Below are 19,711 nucleotides of genomic sequence, written 5' to 3' on the forward strand. Positions count from 1 at the left end.
TGAAATAGCCTACATTATACCCAGCAGACACCAAATACCACGCTAAAAAGAACCGGAAAGTACTTCAAGCAAGGTTCAACATACATAAAAAGGAAGTACTGCCGTTCTAAGAGTATACAAACATGTGCCGGTTTATTTGCAGCGGGACACCCAGTACACCTGCATAGAGCATTAAGAGGGGTTACAATCATTTTAATTCTGGGCATGTCGACTGTCGAGGAGTGCAGTCAGTGACAGCTAAACGGTTCCATAACAGCTAGTATGCTTATGGTAAGAAATGTATCCATATCTCGTTTCTCATAAGACAAAAACGAACTACAGTCTTATTTAAAAAATGACGCGAATTCGTAGGTCGTTTTCACTGTTCGGTATCTTTTCACTATTTTAACAATGTCTTGGAGATTAAAAACTGGTGTGACTTTTTTATATAGCCTAATCGTTACAAAACGTGAATCGGGAAAATGGTTACATGAATGTGATTTCCTAGTACCGGCGTCACAGACACGCCCTACTTGTGTGGTAGCTAAACCGTTGCCTCTGGTTGGCGGAATTTTTGAATTCTGAAAAGCAAAGCGAGAAGGTGGCGTTTACCCGAAAGCAAGCTTGTACAAAAGGTAATGTCTATTTAAAACATATTTTAATGTTTTGATCATTTGGTTATGAAAATATATGACGTTCTTATAATTAATATTTTCTTACAATTTAGTAGAACTAGCACGAGTAAAATATAACGGTGGTACTAATTAGAAGTAAGTTCGCAAGGTTGTGGAGGCCAAGTTATCATCTAAGCTAACTTAGCTAATGTTAGGGAAGTAGCTATGTAGCTAATACCTAGTTAACGACATTCTTTTTTGTTGAGCTCGAAGTACTATCTAGATAGCTAAATTACTAAAACAATAAGAAGGCATGGCTTGATCTTTCTAAATGAGTGTAGTCTAGAACTTTCCCTAGCGTTATATTGTTCATGCTAGCTGGTAGTACCCAATTGGCAATTTGTTACTCAGATGGTGATAACGTCAGGTTTTTAATTTCTCTTGCTTATAAGGTCTAGCTAGCCAAAGTAATTTGTTTTACCTAGGCTTATACACGAAAAAGGTAACTTTCAGTGACCGCATACCACGGTTCTAGCGTGGCTATCTAGTTGACTGGCAAGCTATTTTTTAACGTTAGTATTGATGTGATGTGTTGGCTGGCTAGCTATTTGTCTTTGTTTTTGATAGGAGGAGAATGAGCCGAGCGTCCAGCAGTAGACTGTCCGTGCTGCCACTGAGAGTGGCTGACAACCGAACAAGTATGGTCAATGCCACTCCACAAAGGTAACTATTGATGTTAGTTCTGCTTTAATAATTTCTGAACAGCCATTTGCGCATATAAGCACAGTCAGCTGTTTCACCAAACGCGTTTGTTTTCTTCATGAAGCAAAGACTCTGGCTTCGGAAAGCTGAACATTCCAAAACCTCAGTCTGGTACATCCGAGAGGCGGACAAGCTTTTTTGGAAAGAGGTGGGTTTTAAGGTCCGTTACAAAATGTCAAGTGCATATCATTTCAAGAAGCAGAGACTTGATGCACATCTACGTTTTCTGTATAAACAGAGGGCTGTTTTTGCATAATTTAAAGTTGGAAAGTTAGAACCAGCACGAGTGCAGAACATGTATCTATATGATTAACTTTAATTGTACAGCACTTAGTTTGTCCAGTATTACCTTTATCAGATGATAATAAATAAACTGTATTGCTGTCACCATCAGCCAATAAAGCCAGACAAATGTGGTTATTGATACCCCCCCCCCCCTGGAATTTCCATTCTTCCTTAGCTTTAGTAAAACTTAAAACACACAGAGGAGTTTGCCATGCTTTGGAAATGCAAGGGATTTATATTGAAATAAAATTTTTTGTTTAACTTTTCATTCAAATGGAATTTTCCTCTATGTATGTTGAATTGTTGACATCAGTGTTGACATTCTAATGTATAGCTAAATTATTCATGCGAACATATTATTCATTACTTGATAGCATACAAGCAATGTAATGCAAGTGCGGAATACCTTGTTTTAACTTATTTGTGGCATAACCATTAATAGCAATGCCACATCACATGTTTTTTATTTTTAGGGCCAGTGGGACTGGCATGCCTCGTAACAGCAGTATAGGTACATTTGGAGGGGCTGAGAAGATCAAGGACCCCCGACCCCTTCACGACAAACAATTTGTCCAGCAATGCATAAAAGACCTGTGTGAGGTAAGGTATTGTGACCTCGGTGGTTGCCAGGTTTGTGCTTTCGGTGTGGCAACTTCACAAAGAGGTTTTTTGCGACACTTGGCAGAATCCTGGCTTTTAAACTTCAGATATGTATTCAGCTTACTTCTCTTGTGTATGGTACCAACCCGGGTCTTATTCCCCCTCGTTTTCTCCAGTTTCTTTCAGAGAAGGGCTTCCCTGGCACAGTGTCAGTTAAGTGCCTCCAGTCCCCGTCCACCAAGGAGTTCCTGAAGATCTTTGGGTTCATTTACAGCCTCCTGGATCCCACCTTCCAGTTGCCGACATCCAAAATAGAGGAGGAGATTCCCCGAATGCTCAAAGACTTGGGGTATATTAAGAACAAACTAGATTTAAATGTGGTGCAATGCAGGGTTTCCTCCCGGAAAATGGTTAGTGGATGGGGAAGTGACTCAGAGGGTTAGTAGTAGCCGCATGGAGCGGTGAGCCATGGTGTTCACGTGGTATAGCCTACACCTGATCTGGTGAAAGCATGGCTACAGAATGCCACATTTCGATAGCGCTCATTTATTGAAAGGATCACCATAAGATTGTGTCTGTGTACCGACACAAAACAACTCAGGGCTTAAAGTTCTCCAACACTGTGCTGGAATTCCGGCACGGGGCCATTTTAGATTTGAAAATAGATAATTATATGTCTGTGGAAAATATTCTTGCATATTTTTTTTTAACTGTCGCGTAGCTAGAATATGGCTGTATATGTATGTATACAGCCTCTGGATTCCATTGGATTTGAAATGAAACAAAGTATGAGGCCATCAGCTTTAATTTGAAGGCACTTACCTCCATACTGGCTGATCGATGTAGGAATTACAGCCTTTTTTTATATGTTGTCCCTCTGTTTTAGGGGACCAAAAGTAATTTGACAAAGTAGCATAATCTTGAATTAAGTTTACTGCCCACTCCTAGTCTGAGGTTTTATTGATGTTTACCGAATTCCGGAGGTGCAGCGCTTCGGCTTTTAATACCTGGAGGAAACCCCACAATAAACGGTGAACAAATTTACATTAAGAGTATGGTTTTGAAGATAAATGACTCCAGCCCACCTCCCGTCTGACCTGGCGTCCGCTTTGCATTCCTCTGCAGGTATCCGTTTGCCCTCTCAAAAAGTTCCATGTATTCAGTCGGAGCCCCTCATACCTGGCCACAGATCCTCGGGGCTCTGGTGTGGCTTATTGATACTGTGAAGGTAAGTCAGCTTCAGTAAGTGTGGGTGGGTGTGAATACAGCTGACCTTCCCGCAGCAGTGTGCCTTCGTTTAGCGTAAAGAAGTGCCTAATTGCCTGAATTCCCTTTCAGCTCTTCAACTCCATGAGAGAACAAGACCTTCTCTTTTCCGATATTTCTGACGGTAGCTCTGAGATTGAGGATGGAGTCGAATTCAACAAGGTACTGCTCCTCGTTTGTGCCCCCTTCTAGCATTGGAAAGTCTCGTATCGCCCATTGTGTGGCCCTAGAAAGGAATTTGCATCGCTGTTGTTTCTTTTTTTCCCCCCAGCTGTTTCTTGAGTACACTTCTGAGACCTACGACCGTTTCATGCAAGGTGCAGACACCTTTGAAGAGGAGGATCAGGAATACCTCACTAGACTGAGTAAGAAGCCCCGTCGTAGGTTCCAGCCGACCTTAAACCCGGAACTCGCGAAATGACACGATTTCCTTTGGTTTTTCTGCAGAGAAACTTTATAATGTGGATGAAGCCCTTCTGGAATCTATGGCTGAGAAACACAGTATTCTGACTGAGGAGGTTGAGAGGCTTGAGAAAGAGAGCCAACAGGTCTGTGTGTCTGTTTATGGTTTCTGTGGGCTTTATGTACTGTAGAGGATAGATTTTTTTCTTTAATCATTACAGCATTGACTAGCAATTAATTGCATGCATTGACTTTTGTGTTATTTGTGCTGTGAAATGCACAATACTTATTATAAGCCATGGAAATTGTCCTGGAAAATGATTTCCTAAAATGAGTCAGAACCCTGTTGTACGATTTTACATGACAGTAAATGAATACAATTGTATGTAGAGATATTATTAGTGTTAGACTGTCTAGAATTATGCAGAAAAAGAGCTTGATCATGAGTGGCTTTGTACTGTACTGGTCTTCCTGCCGATTTGGCTGATGATAGCCACGGTTTTATGATGTGCGTTTTTGAGTATCCATACTGTCATACGTGCCCCTGTCCGATGATGTAAGCGACCTCCAGACAAACCGGTCGCCATTCACCTTTTTTGCCTCACAGGATCGGTTAATGGCCAAAAGGACTGAGAAGCTCAAGTTTCAGACAGATCAACAGAAAATGAGAGATTATCTCAGTAAAACAGAGGCCTTCAAATCTAACTTTGAGAACAAAGCGGCAGAAATAGCCGAGGAGCTGGAGGCCACAGGTGAGCCAGCTTCTGCTGTGACTGTACAAATTCCCATTGTTAGGGAGCCCTTACTAGTCAACAGCCAAAAAAGTTACTGGACATTCTTTTTTTTAATGCGGTTTTCTCCTTTGTATTGCTCGGATTTAGCTTTAAGAAGTGACATTAAAACTCTTAATGCTTCCTGATGTCAGGTCTTCAGATAGAAACTCTGAAGCAGGAGCAAGCCAGGCTCCAGCACATACTGGTGAACCAGAAGTTTTCGCCCGCGGACATCGAGAGGATCAACCGGGAGAGAAACGAGCTCCAGCACACAATCAACACCCTGAGCAAGAGCCAGGAGGAGGCCGAGCAGCACATGTGGAACGAAGAGATCGTGCTGGCCAAGGCCAAGGAGAGGGTGAGTGGCACATAGGGACGAAGGGTGGCTTGCCAATCACGTTTTTGCTCATTTTGGCTTCTCAAAGTCAGTATAGTGTTTTTTTTTTTTGACTAAGATTTCTGAGGACAGCTGAAAGTCATTCCTCTAAAGATCCTCTTACATTTCTCACTTTTACTTGAAGAAATCACCCTCTTTGGTTGCATGGTTAGCTAAAACAACATGGCTTTTAACTGTCCTTATGTCCACTATCAGTTACGGTTTATGATGCCCTCTGCTGGTTTACCAGGGAAGGACAAATCTGAAGTCCTGACACCCAGTACTACCTGTTATTCTCTCTGGACTACCTAACTGGTGGGTCAAAACCCAGGGAACTACCAGCCCTGCCTGAGCACAGTTTACAGAAAATAAATCTGATTGGATGAAATTAGTCAATTCTCTTGGGTGTCCTTCAGTTGCTTGTTACTTCATTAAATAAGTAAACGAGAGTGCCCAACTGCATGAAGCACTGACAGGTGAGCAGAGCTAGAATTTGCGATTCTTTCTGGTGTCCTTTGCAATTTATTTCTGTTTTAATGTGTTTGAAATTGGCCAGTTTGTGCATTTAGATGCTTATAGAAGTTTCTGGCAACATGCTGGCTTTACAATATATAGGTATATTGGTATATGGCAGTTGATGATCTAAAGCACAAAAGTGCACTTCAGGTAAATAGGAGGTTGTCCATGAAAAGGCCGTTTTGTTTACCTCTACAGGTTGAAGTAAAGCTTGGAGAATACCACAAGCTTGCGCGTAAACTGAAGCTTATCCCCGCATCTGCTGAAAATGCCTGTGGGCGGGATTTCGAGATCAAGGCCGCCACAGACTACGGGCCATCCATGACAGCGCAATACAAAGTTCAGATTCAGGTACGTTCCTGCATTCTCGCATCATTTCTGATATTTTCCCGTACCGATTTGAAGTGTGACGCCCGGTTCTCTTTTCTAGAATCCTCTCAGGGATATGATTTCTCACATTGACGAGGAGCTAAGTAGACTCGCCAACAAGAAGTTAAGTCTGGAGGAGGCTGTGGAACAGGTATCGAGGCATTTCTGTATTTTTCACTGAAGAGTGAGAATGGGTCATTGTTCCTCCAGATTGTACGAGCCATCTCCTTTATGACTTAAAATAACGATTTTTGTACGTGTCTTTTTCCTTTTTTACAAAGCTGACGTCCAACATTGCGGACAAGGCTAATGACATAAAGCAGCTGAAGGAGGAAATCAGAAGAATTGATGAGCAGCTTGAATACGACATGCAGGCAAGTTGGTTCTCACGTCCTGTAACGTCTATCCGCCGCTTTTATGTCCCGCCTGATAACTTTTGTGGCATGAGCAATGGTATGAGAGCAGATCCACTTTAAGGGATGTTTTACTTTGGTATATGTACTGGCGATGCCATTATCGGTCAGCTGGGACAGGTGATGTTGCTAGTGTTCACGCTATACAACTACAGTGGGGCGAGCTCCACAAAATTACTGGCAGCAGTGTGCGCGCGGAAGGCAGTCCGGCGGATGGCAGCTATTTTTGTGGCGGTAGGCTCACTGCTGTCGTGTGGTCTCCAGGAGAGTGCTCGTGATGAGGAGAAATGGGCCAAAGATCTGGAGTCGATGGAGAACAACAAGAGACTCTTGGAGAAGAGGGTTACCGAAGGCTACGACAACGCCGTGAAAGAGCTCAAGGCGGTGCAGCAGCAGTGAGTCCGCCCTCCCTTCACGCAGCGCGCTCGAACTGCGCGTGTTCTTACTGAACGGCGAGATGCTCCATTCACAGCAAGGAATTTTTGGGCTTGTGGCAGCTGATGCAGTGTTTTCATTATGATTCAATGACAGTTGATGGATAATTGAACAGCTTGTTTTTCCCCAGAGTCTGTGAACGAGGAAGGAAGTAAGAGGTGGTTTCTGCTACCTGACTTGTTCGTGTTTCTCCTGTTGACATGAAAAATTGGTTTGTCTCATCATTCAGGTATCACCTGGTCCTGCTAGAGACCAATGAGAAGCGCAGGACTGTGGCAAACAATCTCTACAATGTGTTCACTACAGCAACCAACCACCTGTCCATCGTGGAGGCAAGTCCCTTATCCTAATGTACATTTATGACTGTAAATCACTGCTAATAGGCTATGAGGTGCATTATCTTTCAGATGTTCCAGCAGTGCTTTCAACTTCTGGGTCTCTTGAGGCATTGACCTGAAACTGCGGCTCTTATCCATATGATTATAATTAACGATAGCTGATATTATCTTGTCATCAGTTATTTATTCTGTATAAGGGATTGTCTTTGTCCTGCTTTCAGAACTCCTTAGAGGATCAGCACAAAAGGTGGGAGAGGCTCTACAAGGAGAAACTACAGGAGGATGAAGCTGAACAGAGAGAACTGAAAGAGATGGTGGAAAGCTCCATAGCAAAAGCTAATGCTTTATAGTGCCGCCTGTCAGATTGCCTTGGAAGGTAGATTGAGTGTATATAAGTACAGCTGGTGCTGTGGCTTCCACTTCTGGAATGACTGATATTAGAAATTAAAGCCTTTTTTTATTTATTTTTTTTAAACCTAATAGCATGAATAGGGAGATGATGGGAAATGGAAGCTCCAGCAACCCTACCTGAGGAGATGGCTGTAGTGTCATTTTACTGCCAAGAGAAGAGGGTTACCATTTTACTGTTTGTATTTGTTTCTCTTTGTTTTTCCATTTGTTTATGTTGAAGATCAAAATATAATAAAGTGTATCATTTCACCTCTGTGTTTTGCTGGAGAATGTTTTAGAGGTGTTGAGTTGGCATCTCTAAATGAGACACGCACAGCTGGCCCCAAAGACCGATAGTACATTTAGTTTCTGCCTTGATATTTCATTTCATGCTTAATGCCACTGTTCAGAATCTAATCCTGACTTCATCAGAGCTCTGTACAGCTTTATGCTGCAGTATTCTGTATTAAATTCACCATCTAGCTGGTTAAACTGCTTCACACCCACATATATTAATTCCAATCTGTTGCATTGTGTAAATGCCATTATGCAAAAGCGTTTCTGTCATCCATTTGGCTATGTACAGCTGTGGTGGACAAAATGACCGCCTGATTCAACAAAGGTGAAGGGTCACGTCTACTGACACACCAGTTCAAAATGAGGACATTGTTGTTCATAATTACAGACAGGAGGTGTAACATCCAATGAAAACGGTTGCATTGAAAACACGAGAGATGCGTAATTATTTAATGTTGGATAATTTTCTTTTTCTAACCATTTGACATTCAGTCAAAATTGAAACCAAATTGATTTTTGATGTTTCAAACTGAAGGTGTATGCTTCAATTTCAGTTAAGTGAATTGTGGTCTGTACTGGAGGCAGGAGGAATCACCCGCACTCCCCCACCACCACCCCCCAAGAAAAAAAATAGAATTAACAAAAGAAAGGAAAACCGTTATATTTTATGCAGATGGGTGAATTGTTGCATTTGTTTTCATGTAAATCTAGATGACAACTTCCTGTCCAAAGCACTCCCTTGCTGTATACACTTCAGAGAAGTTCAACTCCATATTAATGCCTATAATTTTTGATGAGTTGGAGGTCAGGTGTCCACATACTTTTGGCCATATAATGTGTTTCACTGAAAACTGAACATTTTTTCCAGATGAACGACTAGATGCCACTATTCTCAAACTTAAGGTGGTGAAAAATAACCTAATAGGAATGTATCGATTATATGTGAGGTGTAAGTTCATTCACAAAAAATAAAAGCTACTACAATAGATTGAAAAGATTCTAAATTAAACTCAATGCTATCAATGTTACAAACACGGATTCTCCAAGATGAGCTGGCAAATGTTGTATGAGCAATATGGGACATATCCAAGTATTTGAACAATGATACATCTGTTTGAATGCATGAAAACACTGACTGAACAAAAACATTGCATTTTCTGTACTTTTTAATGACAAAATTAAATATGACATGATTTTGTGACACTGCGTGGCAAATGAGTATCATACCATGTTATAAACTTCGGCAAATACTTTACCCCAAAACCGCTTTTGTGCTCACATATCCCTGTGTGTGTACACCCATGTACATGCGTGTGTTTGGACGAGGGAGAAAAACCACTGTGCCTCTGCACAGTAGACAGATGGCGCTAAATAGCTCAGTCTGCAGCAGAGCGGAGTGGTTGAGCTGGCGTGTAGGATTGAATCGTGTCCTGTAGGTAGGTGGGGACTGTCCTGTTGGCTGCAGCGTAGGCAAGGATCAAGACTTTGAACCCGATCTGGCAGCGACCGGTAGCCAGTGGAGTGGAGTGAGAATGTAGGAAGGTTGAAGACAAGTCGGGCAGCAGCATTCTGAATCATCTGCAGTGGCTGTATGGCACAGGCTGGCAGGCTTGCAAGGAGGGAGTTGCAGTTGTCAAGATGGGAGATCACCATAGCCTGGACAAGTAGCTGGGTGGAGTATGTGGCCAGGTTTGGTCAGATCCCCCTAATGTTGTACAGGAGGAATCTGCAGGACCGTGTTATTGCTTTATGTGCTCCTGGAGGTCCAGCTGGTCATCCAGGACCACGCCCAGGCTCTTATCAGTGCGAGAAGCAGTCACTGTGGTGCCACAAACACTAAATGAGGGCTCCGTAGTAGGAAGGTCTTGTAAGGGATGAACAGCAGCTTCTGTCTTGTTGAGGTTGAGCTTCAGGTGATGCCTGGTCATCCATGTTGAGATGTTGGCCAGGCAGGCAGATATTCTCTCATTGATCTGTATGGCAGAGGAACGGAAAGTGAAGAATATTTCTGTATCATCCGCATAACAGTGATAAGAGAAGCTGTGTGAATTAATGGTTTCAGCATAATCCTTCGGTTACCTTTTTTTTTGGGGGGGGGGGGGGGCGCTTCATATTTTTCAGCTGCACCACCCTGCTGGATGTCTGGATGTTTGGCTCTGATAATACATTTGATTCATATTTTCCAGCTGCACCACCCTGCTGGATGTCGATATGTTTGGCTCTGATAATACATTTGATTCATGTTGATGTTTACTGCTGTTATTGCAATCGCTGTTGATGTGGATGTTGTGATTTTATAATGCACAATTTTAAATCCATTTAATTACTATTCTCTTTTAGTGCAGTGCAAGCAGACGAGATCTGTCGCAGACATGCAGTTCAACAACGTTCTCCGCATGTTGCGGCTAAACGTGAATGAATGAACAATGAAATGCTGGCTCCCTTTTTTCTGAATGAATCGGGGTGTTGCAAGCTGTGATTGGCTACCCGTGCGCCTGCGCAGACATGTTGTGCGTTTGTTACCATTGAAAAATTTTCAGCCTTGCTCGCGAAAGGGAGGGCTGTATCAGTAGGGCACGCCCCTTACTATAAATTCCAGGTTGGCCATTGAGTCTTTTGAATTTGTAAGTAGGATTCGGGAGGTGACCGTTGTAGAGCATCAGTTGTAGAGCATCATTTCCAATTGTGTGTGTATAGCCTTGTTCACGTCTGTTCAAGATTAGCCAACCAACTAATCGCGGTGGCCGATTGCATGTGGAGACGGAATTTTTCAAGAAACTGTAATTTCCGGGGTGCTTTTGTCCGACCTCAGGTGTGATCTAATGTCTGTATATTGTCCTCAATTTCACTGGTAAGTCTGCGTTGACGTTTTGCCGCTTGCTGATCTGTGCGTTTTATGTCGACCCATTTTGAATCAATTTGTGCAATAAACACATGTCTAATGTATAAGACACCATTATGTCTATTACAAATAATTTGTTTAATGATTGTCAGTATGCTGATTTTACTGACTGTCTCCGACATTAGTAATACGTTATATTTGTACTTCACAATATGCAGACAATTATATCCCAATGAACTGAGAGATGGACGTCGCATTTTCGATAATGATGGGTTAATTCTTTTCTATTCTTGTAAACAGTAGCTAATTAAGCAGCATGTTTTCAGATGGTTAATATGCCAGCCCCTTAAAAGCTTACATATTATTAAAGATACCATTATTGTTTTGGGGAAACTGTTACAATAAAGTCCTACCCGTACACGTGAAGGACCACATTTTATCATGGGGGTAAAACGCGTTTGTTGGCGTCTCGTCGATGGGCATAGGTAGGCTATTGGGAGAGGAGTTCCTTCAAATTTTGAGCTATTAGCTCAGAATGTAATTGTGCTATTTTGATTAAAACCTATAACACACGTTTCCATTTCCGAGTGTTTTCGCTTTATGAATGGAGGGAATCTTGGTCATCGCTCGTCACAACAAAAAATACTTTTTCTTCCACTATGGTTTGTCATAGCCTATTTAATGACAACGAGGCGTAGGCAATGCATAATCTAAACGATGAGACTTATTTGTCATTTCGTGTGGTTTGAAAAGTGGGATTGGGGGTTTCTATCATTTTCTCAGCAGGAGTGGAAGTGGAGAGATAATATTCAGCTTGTGTCTGTAGCGGGGCGCACAACAGCAACCAGATTGTGACTTAATAGTTGCATTAAACCAACCAATGTTGCAGCTTTCTGGAGAATCAAGCCAAAATATTATGTGCACTCATTTTATGCAATCATAGAGCGTCGTCAGGTTTTTGTCCGAAACATGCATGTCCATAAACCCAAATTGACTTGTTTAGAATTTATCGCATGATTTTAATCTGGTGTAGTCACAAATAAGGACACTTAAAGACAGCTTAATTTCAGTCCTTCAACTGGAATATTTTGTCGAGAACATGGTTTACTAATTTGCATATCAATATGCTTTCACCAAGACACAGGAAAAGAAGTATGGCATATCTAAGCTCACCCGAATAGCTTATGTATTTTGTGTGCCTTTGAAGGTGATCTCTGGCATTCCCTGTGGTGGTATATTGTTGGTCTATGAGAGGACAGGGCCCCCAATTAAACTGTGGTTGTCAATCATAGAAGGAGTGAGGATTTGAGTCTGCCAAGTGCCTCATCTTGCACCAATGACTTCTGGCTTGCCCCTGCAGTCTAGCTGTGCCAGCTGAACATGTGGTACAGTCCTCTGGCACAGTGACCCCCTTAGCTTATTTTGGTGGAATCGTTATTCTTAATAGAGCAGGATGTTTATGTGAAACCAGAACACAATGTTGTGTGCTTGCACACTGTTTTACAGGTCTTGCTGGCAAACTGCTCTTTACCCCTTTCTTTCTCTTTTATGCTTTTCTCCTTTCTATCCTCCCCCCCTCTCTCTCTCCCTCCCTCCCTCCAGCCCCCCCCCCCTCTCTCTCTGCATTTTCCCCCTTCCACTGGGGTTAAAAATAGTCCTGTGTAAATCAAGAGGAGATTTATTGGGAATCTTTCCACATCCCGCTGTCTGCTTTTATATTTTTCCTGTAAATTCTTAGTGGCACTGAGAGGATCATGAACATAGGCTGCATCTTTGCTTCTGCCTGTGTTCTGCGCGGGTAAACCAGAGTCGTAGTGTTTTCCCTTCACATACTTGGGGTATGCCTGCCACTGGGCTGTGCTGTGTATTGACTTATGTTGGGGAGTCTGGGTAAGCTGGGAAGTTAATGGAGGACAGAGTGAATTTTGAGCTTGTCAGGCTCACAAGTTGCCCCTGTTCTCTGACTCTTATTGCTCCCCAGTCTATTGTAGGCCTTTTAAGTACTGCAGGCTGTATAGGGGTGTTATAGGGTAAGCAGAGGATGTCATATTTGAAGAAAACTAAGAACATTAGAATGCAATAGGGAGGGGAAAAAAGAAATACAATATGTAATACATTTACATGAATGTGTACCAATATTATTTTCCTTAGTTTTCATCACTTTCTGTCCCCCAGGTTGTGCCAGTGTTGTCATACTGTGTTGTAAATGCCAGACACTCCCTCCTTTCTCCTCATTATTCTTCCAGCTCTATGTTTGTGACTGGTCAAGAGATGAACCAGGTGATGACCAGCACCCCTATGGAGGACCTGCATCACAGTCCCAGTGAAGACCGGCCCTCCTACCAGGTGCAGTCCCACTGCACTGTGTGCGCATGTGTGCGTGTGTGCGCATGCATACGTGCGTATGTGAGTGTGTAAGGCATTGTCCATGGGAAAAGCCAAATCCACAACTGTGGGTGCGTGATCTCACCTCAGTCAGGTTTCACTTCCCTCCCGATACACCACATTTTAGTTCATTTATTATAGTATATTAATTTCTTTATAATACAGTATTGCTTTACATTGCAGTATTACAGACATTGTGACATTTGCTTATATGCAACTCAGACAAACCTTTAAGAAAGGAATCTCTCCTAGCCAGATTTATAAACTATACTTTATTCCCCATTCACTGTGGACTTTCCATTACTGTATCAAAGCCATGGCAGACAAACACATTCTGATGCCAACGCATCAACTCTTCTCATGAAAGCCTCTCTGCAGTTATTTCAGTCTCAGACTATATATGGTGTTTTTATTACTTATTTTCTTTCACCTGCCATCGTCCCAGGGCTCCATCGTGGTGTCTGGTCAAGCAGTCCACTGGTTTTTGTGGTGTGGGAGTCTGAGCTGTACAATGTTCTCAGAGAAAAGCCAGAGAAGGGAGGGGGCCCTGTCTGTCTCATCCTGCTACTCCAGCTGTTGTCCCTGGGGAGCTCGGCTACTCCGGCCCCCTGCTTCTCTAAGAGGGCCTTAGGCCAAGTTCCAAAGGTCTGTTTTCCGAGTGTCATTTCATCTTGGCGATGTTATTTCAAGACACACAAATATTTTTAGTGTCCTGTGCTAGTTTTCTGGCATGGCCCATTTTAATGGCCGGGAGATCGTCTAGTGGAATTTTCTGCTATTGGGAAGAGGAGGGGCTCTCTCCTGGAATTTGTGACACTGTCTGAAGAAGTTTCTGGAACCAGCTACTGCTGCATGCTGTCTTTTGAGAGCATATGTATGGTGTGTGTGTGTGTGTGAGTGGAAGTAGATGTCTAGTGAGCTCCACTGCAGTCCGTTGAGCTGGCACCACCTCCATTCTTCTCACACCCCAGCTGTGTCCTGCCTCACTCAACCACGGGGGGGTACTTGGCACCAGGGCACCTTTCTGTCACTCAGCTCTTGCTCAAGGTCTCCGGTCTGCCTCACCACAGCTGTGTGAGTGGCTGTAAGTGCCGGCCACTTCCACTTCGTCTCACGCTGCCAGGCCATTTTTATTGGCTCTTCCTCCCTGAGGAGGCTGGGAGGGTGAATGACAATGGGTAGGAACCTTTAGCCTGTATGAAGCGCAAGCTCCCTCTGAAGCATTGTGACTGTTTAGAGAAAGCAGTCAATCTGGCTGCACTGTTCTAGCATTGGTAGAGGACTAGAACAGTTTTATAAGCAGTTAATTACGGTTTAGGATTTCAACTCCTGTGTGGAAGATGCAATTGAATGTCATAACATTATGTTTTCTGCATTAGAGTATCTATGGATTAGAATTGTTCTGGGACTGGCACTGCTGTGCTATTTTTACTTTAAGTGCACGCCTTAAGTGTCCTATTAAAAAGTCCAGCTTTTTAAGTGGATAATTGATTGTGTTTTGTACATTTCGTCAGCAAGGTCTTCAGGTAGACAGAGGTGGTGGATTGGAGGCGCATTGGTTGTGCAGCTCCGTTCATGTGACACTGCTGCTATTGGTCCGGGAACTGGGCTGCGTGACTCATGTCTGCTGCTGGTGTCCTGGGGCAAGGCCATGCAGCCAGGGTCTGCGTCCTCCTCCCCAGTGCGTGCGGTAGCGTGTGCTCCGGGGGAAGGGCCGGTCGTGCGAGCGTGTGCCAACCTTCACACAGACTGTTGTGAGGCATCTAACATCGACTCAGACCACACAAGATGTCTCTCTCTCTCTCTCTCTCTCTCTCTCTCTCCTTCTTTCTGCTCTGGGCATCCAGGGGTATGCCAGCTTAGCATGGGCCATCAGCCCAGACTGCAGTCTTGCATCTCTCTCTTTCCTTTCTCCTTCTCCGTCGTGCACCGAGACGCGCTAAAAATAGTCTGACAACAGCAAAATGTACTGTTCTCAGACTACAATGAGGAGGGAGTCTAAGAAAAGCTGTGTAATTTTCCTCTTCTCGTGAGATGGGGAGAGGTAGACTGGCCTGAGATGCAGGGCATTATAATGGGGACTTCATGGGATCGTTATCTGGCTCCTGCACTGTTCTGCATGCATTCGGGTACTTTTAGTGATCCTGGATTCTAAATGCATCCCAGTTCACCGGCAGGCCAGTGCATTCAACTGTTTAGATGGTAGTGCCATCCAAGAATGCAAGATCATCTGTTTTTTCCAAACCTGTGAGCTTCTCCCTGTGAATCATCTGTTGCCCTGCACATTAGCATGATAAATTATTCCAGCTGAAAGTCGCTGCTAAATGGATGAATGCTATCTACCAACATTGTTTTAAACACTCTGTTTTTTTCATTAGAAATGATTAATTTTCAGGAAAGGTGTTTCTGCACACATGGAGTACATCCCTGAACATGTCTGTCTATCTGTCTGTTTGTCTGACAGATCTTCCCGGACCCCTCAGACTTTGAGCGATGCTGTAAGCTGAAGGATAGACTGCCCTCCATCGTGGTGGAGCCCACAGAGGGGGAGGTGGAAAGCGGTGAGCTGCGCTGGCCTCCTGAGGACTTCCTGGTTGGCGAGGAAGAGGAGGAGGAAGTGGGCGAGTGCGAGGCTGGACAGCCAGCTCCAAACTCCAAACACTAGAGGCACAACACACACTCACACAAACACGCAGACACACACACACACGTGTACGCACGCATACACACGCATACATACGTGTGCACATACATACATGCATACATACATACACACACACACACACACACACACAGACTCCATGTGGCCTCAAAAAGACAAAGAGCACCATGCCCCCTCTCTGCACCAGTCACATGACTCTAGAGGAAGAGATTCTTCCTCAAAGCCATCACCATGGTGTCTTCCATGGAGACTTCCACCTTCTTTTTTCCATATCTGTGTACAGTATCTTTATGATTATTGTAATATGAGTATTCTGGTGGGAGTGGAACCTTGTCTAAGACAGATGGTCATTGTGTATGTGTTTGCGGCTGTGGGTGGGTTTATGTGAATATTTTGGACAGGGGACGGGGGTGGTTGAAGAGGGGGTGGTGCTGCACTGCATCAGGAGCTGGAGGAGTTCAAGTTTGGTGATGAATGACACAAGAGGAGGTTGTGCAGAGCGGAGGGACCATGGGATGAGGGAGGGAGATACTTACCTCCAGCTTGCCACCGTTTTCATTCCCCATCATGTTTCAACCAACGTCCCTGCTGGCGGACAGCTTTAATGTGGCTCACAGGAAGCAGTCCCAGCATAATCAGAGAGGCTCCCAGTATGGTCACGCTGAGCATTACTGTTTTCTCCATGACCTCATAGTGACGTGGAAAAATTTGTGTTAAGAGTAGTGTTGCTGCGTCTATCTGAACCTAGTGCACCAAAGGTTGTTTTAATTAATACACAAGCAAAGTAAAGAGTTTTAATTTACCAGGCATTTTTCTCAACTAGAGTTCAGAGTCCATCTTGGGAAATCCTTTCCAGTTGCGTCAATTTTTTCTTACACTAAAGATTGTGAAACCGTTCCAGGAAATTTTACTTTTGGTTAAATAATCCAATACTTTGTGATTTGATTTCTCAGAAATATGAATTTCATTTTCTGTAAGATCAGTGACTCTGTAATGGGCTGATAATTTCCTCAGAGAACAATCTTTGGTACCCTAATTTAAATAGTTAATGTCTATACTGTATGAAAGTCTAGCGGTGTGGTGTTAAAATTGTTGAGTTTGTCACCTCTGTAAGTAGCCTGCCATTTCTAACAGTGCTTTCATTCCATTTCAGTGCCATTGTGACAATTTTCTCAAGTTATTGCAAGGTTACAGTGACAAGTACTGAGGAAAAAAACCTGTGTTCAGTACCTTTTTATTTTAAACATTGAACATTAAATATTGATATTTAATTTTGAACATGTACCATCTTAGTATCACGATGCAAGGCCTCTCCCTTCAGTTCCCTGTAATCCAGATGGACAGATCCATGCAAAAACACAGAGTTCAGCTTTAAAAATCTTTCTCTTAAAACCCATCTAAAGATTTCATCTTAAAAGAAAGAAAATGCAATAAGATTAATTTCTTAAACATCCCATATTGTGTGAATACAATTCTGATGTGTGGCTTTTGATTAGCATTAAAGCCTTCCCACAATCTGTTAAGTGCTTTCATAAACGGCATATAAACCTCAATGTGACCTTGTATTCAATCTTCAAAGCTCTGGGCCCTGTCATCTGGGAAGGTAGTTTATGCATGGTGAAAGTTCACTTTTCTGAGAAGATAACATGACCTTTACTGCCCTAGTATTACCCTTTAAGGTGTTTTTTTTTTTTTTTTTCAGACAGTAGGAACCACTTGATATATTAAAGGGAACTAAAGTTTTGGGGTTTTCCATTGCACTTCCACCTGCTTGCACAAGTCTTTCCTTGTACAGATGTGTGTGTATTTTTGTCCTCGGTGTAAGTCTGTTTTTTTCTGAGTAAAATCAAGAGTGTGTCCGTTTCCTCTTTTGGTTTGTTCTGCCTCTATTTTACTATTACGGCCATCTGTGAAGCTCAGGGAGATTGGCTGTCATTTTTCTGTCACTCTTTCTGTTTCTGTCAAAGTGTCCGAGCACTTTCTCTGTTGTGAGATGGAGGTTGTAAATAAACGTTTGAAAGTTCTTTCCAACTGTAACTTCCGGTCCCTCTAAGCTGTACATTTAAGCATAATTGCTTGTAGGTGTGTGTACACGGACACACTCGCACTTTGTCTATCAGCCATGGCCTAAAACAGTGTAACTGTGACTCCTCACCCCCGTTCACACAGAGACACACTGGCCACTACACGCACCATCCCATTCTTATTCAGAAGGATTTTCATGTGTTTGCGTCTTAGAATAGTAAAGCATTGATCAGAACTATCTGTGAGCTAATATTTCATTGTTGGGCTCTGAAGCTTAATTCTTTAACGTCCCTTATTACCCAGTTACCTTCAGGTTCTCCTTCACGTTGTATTCAGCTTTAGTAGTCTGGCTTGATTTATATGTGGAGCCAGTGTCATTTTGTCCTTCATGCTTCACCATCAGTGCTCAGTAGGTAGTTCCAACCTCTATTTCCCTTTCCATCTGCATCACCCCACTGTGAAGGGATAAGGCCCAAGTTACATTGATGCTCAACTCTGTCCATCGTTGCCTTTGTCTGTCACAGCAAGATTCCTGTTGAGTGGCTAGGATAAAAAGCCTGCTGACTTCCAGTCATGTCCTCTGTTGCCACGGCAGCCAGACCCATTGGCGCAGACAGAAAAGATAACCGCCACACTCTCTCAGACGTACATTTTGTACTGTCTGGTAACTGATGCATTACATATTATGTGGTATATTCAGTAATATGACTATCACAGCATTTCACAGATATTTCCCATTAATAATCATCATCATAATAATAATTATGATAAAAATGTCCTATGGTTGCTAACGTGACTGCTGTCATTCATAATGGGGACTGCCACTAAAAAGGAAAAATGTAACCGATTAACCACATTGATTCCAAGGTCCTTTAGGCAGCTCATGCAGGGAGAATAATGACACTTTCTCTCCGTCCTGGTTCCTCCTTCCTACTTCCTGGAAACAACTGGCACTTCCTGCCTGCAGAAACATAATTTGTAATATAGGACAGGAAGGGTGAAGTCCAGGTTTCCTAACCTTGTAAGTGGGAGCTGTAGTGCTCTGTGGACACTGCTCTGGTGAGGCGGGGCACACCAAGATGAGCACACTGCTTGCTGTGCCAAATCTAATATTGGATGTGCAGCAAATTCAGTCTCATTTTAGAATACCTCAGAGCAGTGGTATAAAATCTGACCTCATTTTAAGGTCAGTTTGACCACAGGCCACGTTCATTTGCTCAGGCTTTCACAGTTGAAATTTGTACACATACTCCATTTACATAGCCACATATATTTCATATTATTATTAGTCTAAATTTAATGCAACTGTAAATGCCAATTCCCACACTTGTGTGATTTGCCTAATGGAAACAAACACTGTGCCCATTAAAGGATTATGTTAGTGACAATAAAAATCCTGGCTATAAATAACTGGTTTAAATGCACACAAGGCAAATGGAGTCAGTTGAAACGGATCTTACCTCACACTTCAGACGCAACAGGAAATCAATAATTTAAACAATAGTAGTTTCTACTTGTGTTACTTAAATCACCCTACCTTTCAAAAATAAATCTGCAAATGCTGCTGTCTTGGCTATAAAAGAAAGTTTGCGGCATCTAAGGCTAAATTCACTGGAATTTTTCTGCTGATAAATGTTGCTGTTTATGTTTAATTTAAGTACTTTGGTGAATAGTACTACCACCTGCCTACCAAACGTGCCAGTGTCTGGTCAGAAGTCCTAGGACCATGCTTGCTTTCCACACTGCTACACTTTAACTCTGAGTAACATTTCTTTAGCCTATTGGATATACGGTCTCCAAAAGCTTAGAGGCTAGACCAATAACAGCACTGAATTAGAATGATGAATGGAGGAGGGATGGCATTTAATTGATACTGTGATGTTGCCAGTGTTTGTCCTGTGAAGTGAACTGTTGTTACAGACTAGAAAGTAGAGACACCAATATCACTCACTGATCATTTCTGCCATTCTTTCCAATGGAGA

At 42.8% G+C, this 19,711-nt stretch overlaps 2 protein-coding genes across 3 annotated transcripts; both read left to right on the forward strand.

Annotated features, from left to right (window-relative positions):
* The first annotated feature begins 151 nt into the window (after nucleotides 1–151).
* On the forward strand, nucleotides 152–7,788 carry ndc80 (NDC80 kinetochore complex component). Of its 2 annotated transcripts, none has more exons than XM_064339730.1 (17): nucleotides 152–270; nucleotides 1,221–1,316; nucleotides 1,420–1,503; nucleotides 2,114–2,240; nucleotides 2,417–2,589; nucleotides 3,366–3,468; nucleotides 3,579–3,668; nucleotides 3,778–3,871; nucleotides 3,954–4,054; nucleotides 4,516–4,660; nucleotides 4,834–5,039; nucleotides 5,772–5,924; nucleotides 6,004–6,093; nucleotides 6,224–6,316; nucleotides 6,620–6,750; nucleotides 7,020–7,122; nucleotides 7,350–7,788. In XM_064339730.1, the coding sequence occupies exons 2-17, from the start codon at nucleotides 1,228–1,230 to the stop codon at nucleotides 7,476–7,478; spliced, it is 1,911 nt and encodes a 636-aa protein (XP_064195800.1). In that variant the 5' UTR covers nucleotides 152–270; nucleotides 1,221–1,227; the 3' UTR covers nucleotides 7,479–7,788. The 2 variants fall into 2 exon arrangements, with proteins under 2 accessions (XP_064195800.1, XP_064195799.1); XM_064339729.1 differs by lacking the exon at nucleotides 152–270 and adding an exon at nucleotides 496–614.
* A 2,631-nt stretch (nucleotides 7,789–10,419) lies between these two features.
* Nucleotides 10,420–17,735, forward strand: LOC135257223 (protein LBH-like). The gene is made up of 3 exons (XM_064339731.1): nucleotides 10,420–10,666; nucleotides 12,904–13,003; nucleotides 15,507–17,735. Exons 1-3 carry the CDS (start codon nucleotides 10,638–10,640, stop codon nucleotides 15,705–15,707), a joined length of 330 nt encoding a protein of 109 aa, XP_064195801.1. The 5' UTR covers nucleotides 10,420–10,637; the 3' UTR covers nucleotides 15,708–17,735.
* The last annotated feature ends 1,976 nt before the right edge of the window (nucleotides 17,736–19,711 follow it).

The sequence above is a fragment of the Anguilla rostrata genome, chromosome 6, assembly GCF_018555375.3.
Source record: "Anguilla rostrata isolate EN2019 chromosome 6, ASM1855537v3, whole genome shotgun sequence".
Classification (NCBI taxonomy): Eukaryota; Metazoa; Chordata; class Actinopteri; order Anguilliformes; family Anguillidae; genus Anguilla; species Anguilla rostrata.